The 12,336-nt window shown below is 43.9% G+C and overlaps 1 protein-coding gene across 3 annotated transcripts in view; it reads left to right on the forward strand.

Moving 5' to 3' along the window:
- The window catches only part of LOC149871347 (SITS-binding protein-like), a 97,380-nt gene that overhangs the window by 64,208 nt on the left and 20,836 nt on the right, over positions 1-12,336 (forward strand). For all 3 annotated transcript variants that reach the window (XM_090032345.1, XM_090032344.1, XM_090032347.1), the window contains 2 exons: positions 3,428-3,549; positions 5,918-6,097. In XM_090032345.1, the coding sequence (XP_089888471.1) occupies positions 3,428-3,549; positions 5,918-6,097 (302 nt within the window). The remainder of the gene's footprint in view (positions 1-3,427; positions 3,550-5,917; positions 6,098-12,336) is intronic.

Consider the following 12,336-nt stretch of genomic DNA (forward strand, 5'->3'; position numbering starts at 1 on the left):
TCATAATCCATCTTTTCCTGATACTTTAAGGGATGTGGGGAAGGAGCCAGTGGGTAGTTCTGCGGGAATTTTCCAAAATGTGTCACCCTTGGTTTTGACCAACTTCCTATGACACACAGGTAGGAGTCCATCAGACCTCTGCAAGGCTTTCTTCACCTTACGGGATGTTTCTTATCTCTGTGGCTCCAGTGGTGACCTGCCACATGGATGGCCTCAGAGCTAAGGACCCAAGGCTTTTCAGCTTCCCTGCTCCCTGCAGTAGAGCCAGGAGTCTTGCAACCTCAACTTGACATGGGGCCACCCTACCACCACAATGGTGCAGATGACCCTGCATGGCACCCATCTGCTCTGAACGATAATATATACTGTTCTGGTTTTTAGACTGACTCCATATTTGTTGATTGAGACTCCTGTGACTCTTATTAAGGGGGAAAAAGGTAGATTTATAATTGGAATAACATGGTAATTTCATGTAAACCCATCCAGGAGGCACTGTCTTATGAGGCCTCAGCTGTTTTAATAGTAACTCTTCTTTTGCCCATTCTTACTCCACAGTGGACATACTACACAAGACACTACTGCAGTAGTTACTGCACATTTATTTAGTACTTGTATAATCCAGTACTAAATAAATGCGCAGTAACCAGAGTTATGGTGCAAAAGTGCCAGTGGTCACTTTTTTAGTGATGCTACTGTGCAGTAGCCTAATAATACTGCACAGTAGCATATTAGCACTGTCCATGCTGTGACATGCTACTGTGCAGTGTTATTCAGCTACTGTGCAGTTAATATCTCATGTAGATGAGCCCAGTGAGAGAGAAACTGGGGAAATTTAGGCCTCAAACAGGCACAGAGACCATTACCATGCAACAGCTGAGGCCATCTGTTCCATCATCATCCTCTTAACCTAGCTGCCTCATTTTGCCCAGACTTGTTCTCAATTGTGCCTAAACTTCCTTGTAGAACTGTCCCATTCATTTTCTGGTCGAAGCTTTTCCCCATGGATCTAATGAGCCTCTCAGTCATAATTATTAGTCCCTACCCTCTTTCAGATGCCACCCAACCCTCTGATAGTTCAAGCCATGTTTGATCCAGACACCTCAGCTTCCAAATAAGTAATGTCATGCCTGGTTTCATGTATGCTTCAGTCACACATTCAGGTTTCTAACTGTCCACTGTATAAATAATCAAGTTTAGACACAATTACCGGCAGTGGATAAAATTTTCCATTTGCTTCAATTAAGTTGTGCCAGTTTACATCAGTTGTTGATGCGGATTTATATTTCTAAGTCTGACACAGACTGAGATATTCCAAGGAGGCATTCAAGTGCATAGGTAGCAACTTTGGTTTTTGCTGGTGGGTGCTTGCACATGTAAAAAAACCTCCTAAAAATGGTGCTTTGAACTTGGCATATTCCTGCACCAAGATGCAAACACATGCCTAGAACAGGCAGTGTATTACTTCAACCCAGTTCTGCAGCATCTGTAGAGATTAGGCACTTTAATGGGGTGGGGGTTGACACTTTTATCTAATAGCCCATTGGATCCGCTTTAGTTAAGTGTCAAGAAGCCCTGCTAAAACGCCTGATCTTTACAGACACTGAAGAGCTGGGTTGAAGTAACATGCTACTTCTTCTGGTAAAGCATGTTTTTGTTTTGTTTTTTTAATGCCTGCAAGCATCCACGGCTGTGTCTTATGGGTACTAAGCATCCGCTATTTTTTTCAGTGGGTGCTTGAGCCCCAGAGCATCCACGGAGTTGGAACCTATGTTCAGGTGCCACTGGATTTCGATGGGAGTTGGATGCTGAATTCAGACCTGTTTGAAATTCCAGCTATAATCTCACCTTGCAGTATATCTATACTCTGCGCCATCCATAAAACAGCGATAATCCCTTCTTTCTCACACTAATCTGTCAGGATTGCAATCTTTTCATGGGCGCTTTCCCAACTATGTTTATGTACAGTACCTAGCACACTGGGGATCTGTTATCCTTTGGGGAGTCTAAATGCTGCTGTAATAAAGAAATACACAGGCCTTCCCAAAGTCAGAATTAGACTGTGGGTCTGATAGGCAAAATCTTCTAACACATCTTAAGAACCTCGGTTCCACTGAAACACAGTTGGCTTTAGAGCCCATGTTCATTAATTATTTGGATAATGGGACTGAGGGCACACATAGCAAATCTGCAGATGCCACAAAGTTGCATAGAGTTGCAAACACTCTGTAGAACAGTAATATGGTCCAGAATGGATCAACAAGGACAAGTGCAAAGTCCAACACTCGGGGTGAAATAATTACATACAATCTTGGGAATAAATGTACCTTCAGAGGACCTGGAGGTTATAGTAGACCATAAGCTAAATATGAGCCAACAGTGTGCTCTTGTGCCAAAAAAGCCAACAGCTTGCCAGGTTGTCTTAACAGAAGTGTCACTTGAAAATCAAGGGAAATGATTCTTTCACTCTGTTCAGCACTGGTGCAGCCTCACCTGGAGTACTGTGTCTAGTTTGGGACCCCATACTTCAGGAAGGATGTGGACAGACTAAGAAGGGTCCAGTGCAGAGCAACAACAAATATTAGGACCCTGAGAAACAAACCTTATGAGGAAAGGCTGGAAGAGCTAGGGTTAGTTATTCTGGAGAAGAAAAGAATGATGAGGGATTTGATAACAGCCTTCAAATACCTGAAGGGTGATTTTAGAGAGGGTGGAGATGGGTTTTTCTCCATGGTTACAAGGGACAGGACTAGGAAAAATGTGCTCAAGCTGCAGCAGAGAAAAGTTATGTTGGAAATTAGAAGGAACTTCCTGAATATAAGGGTGGTCAAGCTTTTGAACAGGGTACCTAGAGACATGGAATCTCCACCCTTAGGTATTTTCAAGAGCAGGTTGGACAGACATTTGGCTGGGATGGTTTAGTCAGATTGGAGCAGGGGTCTGGACTAGATGACCTTGTGAAGTCCTTTCTGGCCCTACTTTCCTGTGATCCTAAATCATTTAGGCATGTTTGAAAATGTTTCATTTCTGCATCATTGCCTTTATAACCTGAATTGTTCACAACTGAGAAAGCAACATGGCATTTGCCTTGGTGTAATAAGTCAGTGTTTTCAGGCTTTTCCCCTGTGAAAATATGTTCATGGCCTATGAGTTTAATCCTGGTTTGCTGTCTGGCAGAGAAGCCAAGGATTAAATGAATCTGAGGATTCCAGTACTTTGCTACTCACCAGAACATGTGGCAATGTGTGCTACAAGACTCTGTGAAGGAAACTTGCTCTGGCGCTGTCTGTACTGTGGCTAAACCCTGGACCTCTAAGCTCTTGGGCTTACAGCCTGACTCCATATTGCAACACAGATTCTAGTATCTCATTATGAATTGCTACGTTCATTTTTACTTTGCCTTTCTACTAATGGAATCCATTCTGCTCAGGAGGGACCCTTGCCAACGAGTTCCTGACAGATGAAGAACTCTATATTCGGTGGTTGCAGATTGTGACCTTCCTTCCTGTGATGTCCTTCAGCACTCTGCCATGGGTCTGCTGTGATGACTGGGTATGTACTCTCTATGTACCATATCATCAAGTGTCCCCTGGCACCACAGAATCCAGATAATGTGCTCTCTAGAGACTCTTATACAAGAATCTGAAGGTCTTTGTCAATGTTAGTCCCAATAATAGCACTGTGAAACAGGTATTACCCATCCCCTTTTTGCAGATAATTTCTGCGCCTCAGCTTGTTTAAGCCAGAAATAGTCTGTATTTGGGTGCCCAAAATTGGGTTTCCAAATCAATAGGTTCCTAATGTGCACGATTTGTTTCTTCAGTAATGTTCAGCAATTTTAGGCTCAAGTTCTGTCAAAGTAATGGAGGAAATAAATTCCAGGATAAAGGGCTCTCCAGTATGAACTGTTTTGCCTTGCGGGTTTAAATTTAGGGTCTGTTAGCTCAAGCTTTTCAACTGATCTCCAAGAAAGTCAAGTCACTTCCTGCGGAAATGGTGCAGTATGGTCTTTGTGGTTAAGTTTGCCCAACAACCGGGCAAAAGCTGCCTTTTGTCCTACCTGTAACTTGGGAGGGTCATCAAGCCAATCTAGATAGAGTACATTGCACTTCTCCCCCCTAGAAGTCCAAAAGATGTGGTTGACCTTACCAAGACCCATAACTGAAAGTAATCCTTGTCCTGAAGTAGTTGAAAAATCTCATTTGGGCCATTAGTGTCATCTGAGATTCAGGAGTGATCAGGAAACCAAAATCACCATCTAATTTTTTGCCAGGCAAAGAGTAGCAAGGCCTCTGAGAAGTAGGAGCTGGAATCACATATACTGGGCTCCTAGGGTACATCTTTACAAGCATACATGCAGGGGCCCCCAATTCCCACAGGACAAATAGCAGTGGCACATATCTGTGCCACTGCTATTTGTCCCCAGGCACACCCCTGCATGTGCACTCTGGCACACAGCAAAGGTACCCAGATGGGGTAGGGAAGGCTGAGCCCAGCACCTGTGCTGGCCCCAGCAGCCTTACCCAAAGTTCTGGGCACCTCTGGGGCAGCAGCAGCACTGAGCCAGCCACTCAGAGCCTGGCCATCAGCTGGAGAATGGTTGTGATTGGCCAGGCTGTGGTTTCTGGAGGCGCATACATGCTGTGTTTTTTAGCAGTAGTTTTTTTTGACACTGGGATCTCCTGGTATAAACCTCCCCACACTATGCTGTAAATTAGCAGCATGGCACATGGGTGCATGTGTGTGGTATGTAGTTTGCAGTACCTCAAACAGCTTTGAAGTGTTGCAAACCACATGTGCATGCTCGTGGGGATATGTCTGTGGCATCCTTCTTCTAACCTGTAGACTCCATGGTCTTCTTTTGAACTTATGACAGCTCTCTCCCATCCAGATCTCAATTTCAGCAAAGCAGGAAGAGAACAAAGCATTCATCCATTCAGGTCTGATGAAAGCAAGTTGTGTACCATGGACACAGAGATGTCAGCACCAGTATTCATGAAGTCTTGCTACCTAGTCATGCATGCTGACAGGGAGTGGTGATATGCACCATCTCTCTCTCTCAGCAAACATGTAGCTGGGGGAAATGTAATTCCCAGCCTTTTCAGTTTAGCAGATGCATCACCTCTGTGGCACTGACTTTTCCATAGTGAGGACTGTACTTAAAGCCTGCTGGAAAATCAGCCAGAAAAGGCAGCCAAAGAAGCACATGTTTCTGCATAAGTACTTCTCTCCCCTCCATATATTATCACCACTGCAACAACATAGGGAACTTATTTTTTTCTTTATGATTTGGTTTTAGCATCAAATAGCTGGTGCCAGGAAGAGAATCAGCAAGGCTGGCTCATCCATACATGCCATTTGTTCTGATGGTGATCCCTGAGGATTCAATTTTAGGACGATAAGTCTAGTAAAATTCAAGCTGAAAGGCTTAGGAGTTAAATCACACCCTCTATGTCAGTAGTCAAGGGTGGATCCAGTGGGGGTGAAGAGGCACAATCACACCCCCTTTTGATTCCCACTGTCAGTGTAGGGAGAAGAGTCCCAAGTCCTCATCAGGGAGGCCATTGGGGATGGGTGTGAGGGAGCTAGTTGACACCCCTGGGCTCTCTCCAACTCAGTGCTAGCCCTAGAGAGCTACAATTTTGCTTTTTGAGTAAAGGAGCCCAGAGCAGGAGGGTACAAGGATCCCACACCCACGCCACAGTAGTAGCAGCTGAGATGCAGGGAGCTCGCACCACATCAATCTGCTACAGCTGTTTGAACTTGCTTGTCTGGTGGTTCACTGATCATTTTTTTGCTAGGATTTATTGTCCATGCTTTTTTGCATTACCTTGTTTTCCCTCTGGGAGTGAAAAGTCTTGTTTTTATGTTCTCTGTGCCATTTATTTAGTGAGATAACTTGTTGAATTCTTCTTCCCAGGTGCTGAATCTCACTAGACAGTACATACAGAGGCATCAAGAGTTTGTTGTCCCACTCATTTTAAAATACGGCGAGGAGTGGCTATCCATGGGGTATCCTATCTTCCGGCCAGTGTGGTGGCTCAGCCCCAATGACCCTATCACCTTTACAGTAGATGATGAATTCCTCATTGGAGATGAGGTAGGTAACGTGGACATGGGGACTAATTCCACTCAGGGGCATTTTCACAGTGTAATTTAGACCAGCTGACCTCTGTGCTTCCCCTTCCCATTACCCCAGCTCCCCCACCAAGCAGTCTGGATCAAATGGAGTTTGTTAGAAACTCTGGGATTGATCCAAAGCCCATTAAAACCAATGGAAGATTCCTATCTACTTCAGTGGACTTTCGATGGAGCCATAGATTTGGAAAAGACCTAGTAAGTCATTCATACTCATCCAGATCTGGGGGGCAGCAAATGATTTTCCTCAGTGTTCTCAAGTGCATTTCCCAGTCTAATTTTTAACTGGGTCTAGCAACTGAGACTCCACCATGTCTTTTAATTCTGCCATCTTCCAGATTCTACTGTCAGAAAATGCCTCCTAATCTTCAACCTAACTTTTTTTTCTTCTGAATTTTGCCACAACTCTAGCCCCATTATCACCTCTCCTATCAGATGCCTAGGCTGTCCAAGCATGTGCAGTCATGGTCAGATGCTCACCTTGACAGTCTCTTAGCCCAGGGAGGCATCCTTAGGTTCTTAAACCTTCCCTACAATGTCAGCTTCTCCATACTTTTTATTGCTCTTCATTTTTGTCTTCACTCCAGTTGCCCTACCTTCGGAAAATTCGGCAAACACTACACAAGAGTAATTGTCATCTGTGGAAAATTCTCTGCAATGTCAGCATTTTGTATTTCAGTTTATGACCTTTTGGCAGGATAGCTGCCTTGTATAGTGTTGGTATATAAACCAAGACTTTCCAACTATAGTGATCACTGGGATCAGTAAATACAGGCAAAGGTGAATGAGACGAACAACACACTTTAATTTGTGGAGCACTACATGATGTCTGCAGACCCTTTGTCTGTATCTCACTAAGTGACTAGCTAGAGGCTCTATCACTAAGGGATCATTTCCCAAATCCCAACTCCCTCAGCCTCCTACTAGGGAGTATCTATAAAGTATAACTTCTGTCACTACACCAACCATCCAAGGAAAACCATTGCTTTTATCTTCCATTCTATTTCCTTAATAACCCCTATCCCTCAAGTTTCATAAAAACATTGGCTTGTTGTTGCAGAATGCTCTGTGCCTGTGCACTTAAAGGACTGGGTGTATACGGTCAACTTAAGCTGTCATGAAGCTGCCTTTGGGAGCAGGCAGAGGTGTAACCTATGGTGAAATGTTGGTACTCTGGGCAGCATGGTTGGGAGGGAAGCAGGTGGTCTCCTGCTGGCACAGGGGCATCTGCAATTGTGGTTTTGGCTGCTGTTGCCACAGCACAAGCTCCCCAAATACGGACTTCTGCAGTGGCAGCAAGCAGTGTGAGTTTTCATTCTGGCACCCTCACTGAATTGGTGCTTGGGGTTGATGCATTGCTTGCCATGCATCCCCAGGTTACACTGTGCAGGTTTGGCACACTTGCTTCTGGGAGGCTTGCTTTGGAACATACAGGCATTGTGCATTTGGTGGATATTGGAATGATTACTGGGACTTCATTTAAATTTTCATTGAATTTGCAGATAGAGTGATGCTAAAGAATTAAAATAGATATTAAAGGAAGCATTGGTTGCAATCATCCTTAACAGTGTCTTGGAGCTGCATGAAAAGAGGGAACACTGTTATAGTTCACAAATAACTTTTGTTTTTGACTGTTTTGCTTGTTTTAAACTGTTTTCCTGCTAATTAGTATTTGTTACACTCTTGGACAAAAGGCAAATGCAAGGCTAAAAGCTGAGAGCTTAGGATCTCCTAAAATCTAATCTCATATCTATCACTCACTTTCTAGAGCCTTGGACAAGTCCTATCAGCTCCTTGTTCCAGGTTCCCTTTGTAAAGCAAGGATAATAATGATAGTACTTATCTACTTCTTGGGGACTAATCAGTGTTTTGAAGGTGAAAACCACAAAGGACCTGGTCCAGCGCAACTTCAGTAGCACTGCCCTCAATAGCGTCTTCTACTGATTCTAGTGTAATTATTCAAAATGAATATTCATTTGAAAGAGCCCCCACCAGCCTGTTTCTCCACTCTCCTTGCCCACTTCAAAGCACACCTATAAGTAAATGTAAACTAGAGAAATGAAATAAAGTATAAGTTTTCCAGACAGTTACAAGACATCACCAGCCATGGTCCAAGGAGGAAAGATTACAAACCTACATGGTTCTGTGCATCAGTCATTCACTAAAACCTCTCTACCCAACTTCTGGCAGTTGATTTCTGCACAGATGTCTCCCAGATCCTTTGTTTCATGAGGGAAAAATAGGTTTCTAAGATGCCTTTGAGGATTGGTTGCAACTGAGTGAAAGTTGGAGGTCATGATGTAAGAAAAATGTGAGGTTATCTGACATGGAGTCACAGGCTGGGGTCAATGTCAGGATCCAGGCATGTCAGCAGCTGGTCTGTCTGCAGGATTTACTTACATGAAGCTATTTTTTGACCTCATGGGCTGCTAAATTGCAGAGCCATTCATACTATTTATGCTACAGTATTTTAAATAACACTCATTTAGACTAATAAGGCAAATGAGCGTTATCAATTAGCATTTAACAAGATAGCTGTAGTACTTTAAAAAGCAATCGACATTTTTCTGCATTTTCTGCTAGAGTTTAAAACACCATGGATATCTAATTAGGTTTCCTGAAACTTCCCTTATTTGTTCAGATCAAGATTAATTTAAGTGCCTAAACACATTTGCAACTTTGGGATGTTCGAACGTTGATCTTGCCTTCAGTATCTCATGTAGCTGCCTCTACAGATTTATTGCTTTCATTGCAGAGAGATATGCTAAGTGTTCATTTAGCATATAAACTGCATAAAATGTAGCGTGAGTTATGGCCTTATTAAGTCTAGACAATCAAAGAGCTTTCTTATTGGCTCATTAGAAACTTTAAATAACCTTTTTGTCTATTAAGTAATTCTGCTTTGATATTTTATATTTTGCTCATCTTTTCCCTAATTATTTACATGGGTAAGATATCAAGGTGGCTTAACATCTCATCTGCTTCTTCAGTGTATTCCCTGAAGTTGTGATCTCTTTATGACCTCACAGTTTTTTTCAGAGCAACACACAAACAGAAGATGACTTTAATTCCAAATAACATCTATCTGTGTGTTAGCTCCTTAGTAGAGTTTTGCCAGAGGTGGCTTTGATTTGAGGTGTTTTGGGTTTTTTTAGCTAGGGAGAAAGGAATTTTAAAGCCTGATTTTAAAAGAGGGCCTGTAAATAAGGGGGAATAACTGGCCTCAATTTTTCAGAAATGACTAGTGAGCTGGAGTGCTTTAGTTTTTGGGTGTCCAAAATGAGGTATTTGATGCAGCATCTGGGGCAGGGGCTGGTGTACGGGGTGGTCCAGTGATCCATGGGTTGGATCATACAGATCCAAAGGATGCATCCAGCCTACAGGCTGCATGTTTGATATCTGTGCCTTAATACAACCTTGCACCTACCCTCTGGAAATTAAGGTGTCACAGGAGTATATAATCATAGAAAAATAGGCCTGGAAAGGACCTCAGGAGATCATCTAGTCCAACCACCTCTCAAGGCAGGATCATCCCTGTCTAAACCATGCCAGCCAAATGTTTATCTAACCTCTTAAAAGCTTCAGAGGATGGAGACTCCACAACCTCTCTAGGTAGCTTATTCCAATGTTTCACCACCCTCATATTGAGAAAGTTTTTTCTAGTATCCAACCTAAATTTCCCTTGTTGCAGTTTAAGGCCATTATTTCTTGTCCTAGTCCCTGCAGTCTCAGAAAATAGTTTATCCCCATCCTTCTTTATAATACCCTTCATGTTTGAAGGTTGTGATTAAAACCCCACCTCAGTCTTCTCAGCTGCACTTTTTCTAGTTATGACACACAGAACTGACTGCTGTAGTGATATTTGCCCCTCCTGATTTATTTCTAATCTTGGGTAGGAGACTTTGCCTGCTTGAAAGAGATGGGGACAAACCAAAACTCCAGACCCACATGTGTCTCAGTGTTTGCAGCTATAACTGGCTGCAAATGAACACTGAATCCAGATCCCCTAGTACCTTGGGGGTTTCAGACTGGTGCTGGATTTTGAACCAACTAATTCACCTGAGGAAGAATTACTTGCAATAAGGACACTCCAGTGGTACTCAGAAAATTTGTGTTTGATTCCTGGTTCTGCCACAGACTTTCTATTTGATTTGGAACAAGTCTCTCTTAGTACAAACGTTGAAAAAGCCTGAGATGTAATTGATCTAAGTTACATGGTTTTCTGTAAGTGCAAGAACTAAAACCAAGAAGATAGCTTAGAAAGATGGCTTTCTCTAGAGCAGAGTGGATGGGTAATTATTTTGGCTGGAGAGCCACTTAATGAGTTTTGGGGACCTGTTGAGGGCCATATCCATCTCTCTCTCACTCTCTTCTCTTCTTGTCTCATCTCTCTCCTGTTTCATCCTGTCTCATCTCTGTCTCTTTCTCTGTCTTCTCTTCTCTCTTTGTCTGTCTCTATCTGTCTTTCTCTCTTCTCTTCTTCTTCTCTTTCTTCTCTGTCTCTCCCCATCCCACCCTCCAGAACCCAGCTAGACCTGTAGTTCACCAGGAGCCCCAAAGCTCAGCTGTGGACCTAGATGGGGACTTCTGCAGCAGTGGGCACATGGTGGCATAAGCTGTGGGTGCAGCCTCTAGGTTCCAGAGCCCCAACACAGAACCTGCTGGTGCTGTCACAGCTGACACTGACACTGACACCCACCGGACGTGACAGCAGCTCCTGCCTGAATCTATAGCTGATGCTGCCAGGAGGTTCTGGGTTGCGGCTTCAGGTGGGAGCTTCCACTCCACCGGTCTGCGTCAGGGCTCCTGAACCTACTGGCGGTGTCCACAGCTGATGCCACTTCCCACCCGCGGCAGTGGAAGCCTCACCCAAGTCCACAGCTGATTCCATTGCATCAAGGGCTGATGCTGCTGGGCAGAAGCAATCCTGCCAGTCTACCTGGCACCATGCAGTGGCTGGAGCCAACGGCTGGAGCTACCAGCTGCCCATGGGCCAGATCCAGCGAGTTGGCAGCTGTTCACAGGCAGGCCGGATCAAACCTGCTGGTGGACTGGATCCAGCCCATAGGCTGTATTTTGCCCACCCCTGTTCTAGAGAGATGTTGTAGCTGTGATGATCCAGGACATATATGAGAGGCAATGATTTTTGTGGGTGCTATCTTTTATTGGACTATCTACATGGTTCATGATTTAGACAACTTTCAGGTACAAGGCACCCTTCCTGTACCCAAAAACTCATCTTAATCTCTCCCAACCATGCATTTGGTCCAATAAAAGATATCATACACAAAAATCCTTCTTTCTATGCAGAGTCAGAGGTTGCTATATATGGTCTTTCATGCTCAGGTGCCCTGGCCAGGTCAGTTTTTAGGTCTTAGGTTTACTGGTAGCTCAGTAATTTCTCTTGTAATATCCTTAAAGCTACTGGTATTGCAGATCTGAAGAGAGTTTCAGCAAATACATTATTATGGAGCATAAGGGTTTCATCTGTAAGATGGTGCTAACGATATATAAATGTGCCTAAGTGAAAATGTCCTTGGTGCTACCAAGTGTAATGGGCCGTATCTGAGTTAAGCTCTTTGTTGTGTCCCTGGACATGCTAAGCTGATTGGTTGGGTTTTGGGGGCTTGGGGCCAATAGCCTTTAGATTTACTGGGTTTTTACAGTATAGCACCACTACCCAAATACAGACTGGCATGCCCAGACATCACATGCTGTCCTTCTTACAAATGCTGCTGTGCCAAGATATTCTTTGGCAGTGTTTCCCTCCCCTTACCCCTGTATTGCTGGGAGGAATAGTAGATGCTGGAGGACTGGACTAGGATTCAGAGAGGGCTCTGAATCCTAGGGCTAGGATTCATAGAGACCTCGACAAATTGGAGGACTGGACCAAAAGAAATCTCATTAGCTTCAATAAAGACAACTGCAAACTCCTGCACTTAGGATGGAACAATCCCAGGCACTGGTACAGACTGGGGGAACGACTGGATAAACTGCAGCTCTGCAGAGAAGGACCTAGGGGTTACAGCGAATGAGCTGAATATGAGCCAACAGTGTGCCCTTGTTGCCAAGAAACCTAATGGCATACTGGGCTGCATTAGTAGAAGCATAGCCAGCAGATAGCAGGAAGTGATAATTCCCCTCTATTCAGCACTAGTGAGGCCACGTCTGGAGTACTGTGTCTAGTTTTGTACCCCCCCT

This window comes from Crocodylus siamensis, chromosome 2 (genome assembly GCF_052110815.1).
Source record: "Crocodylus siamensis isolate JL-2025a chromosome 2, ASM5211081v1, whole genome shotgun sequence".
Taxonomy (NCBI): domain Eukaryota; kingdom Metazoa; phylum Chordata; order Crocodylia; family Crocodylidae; genus Crocodylus; species Crocodylus siamensis.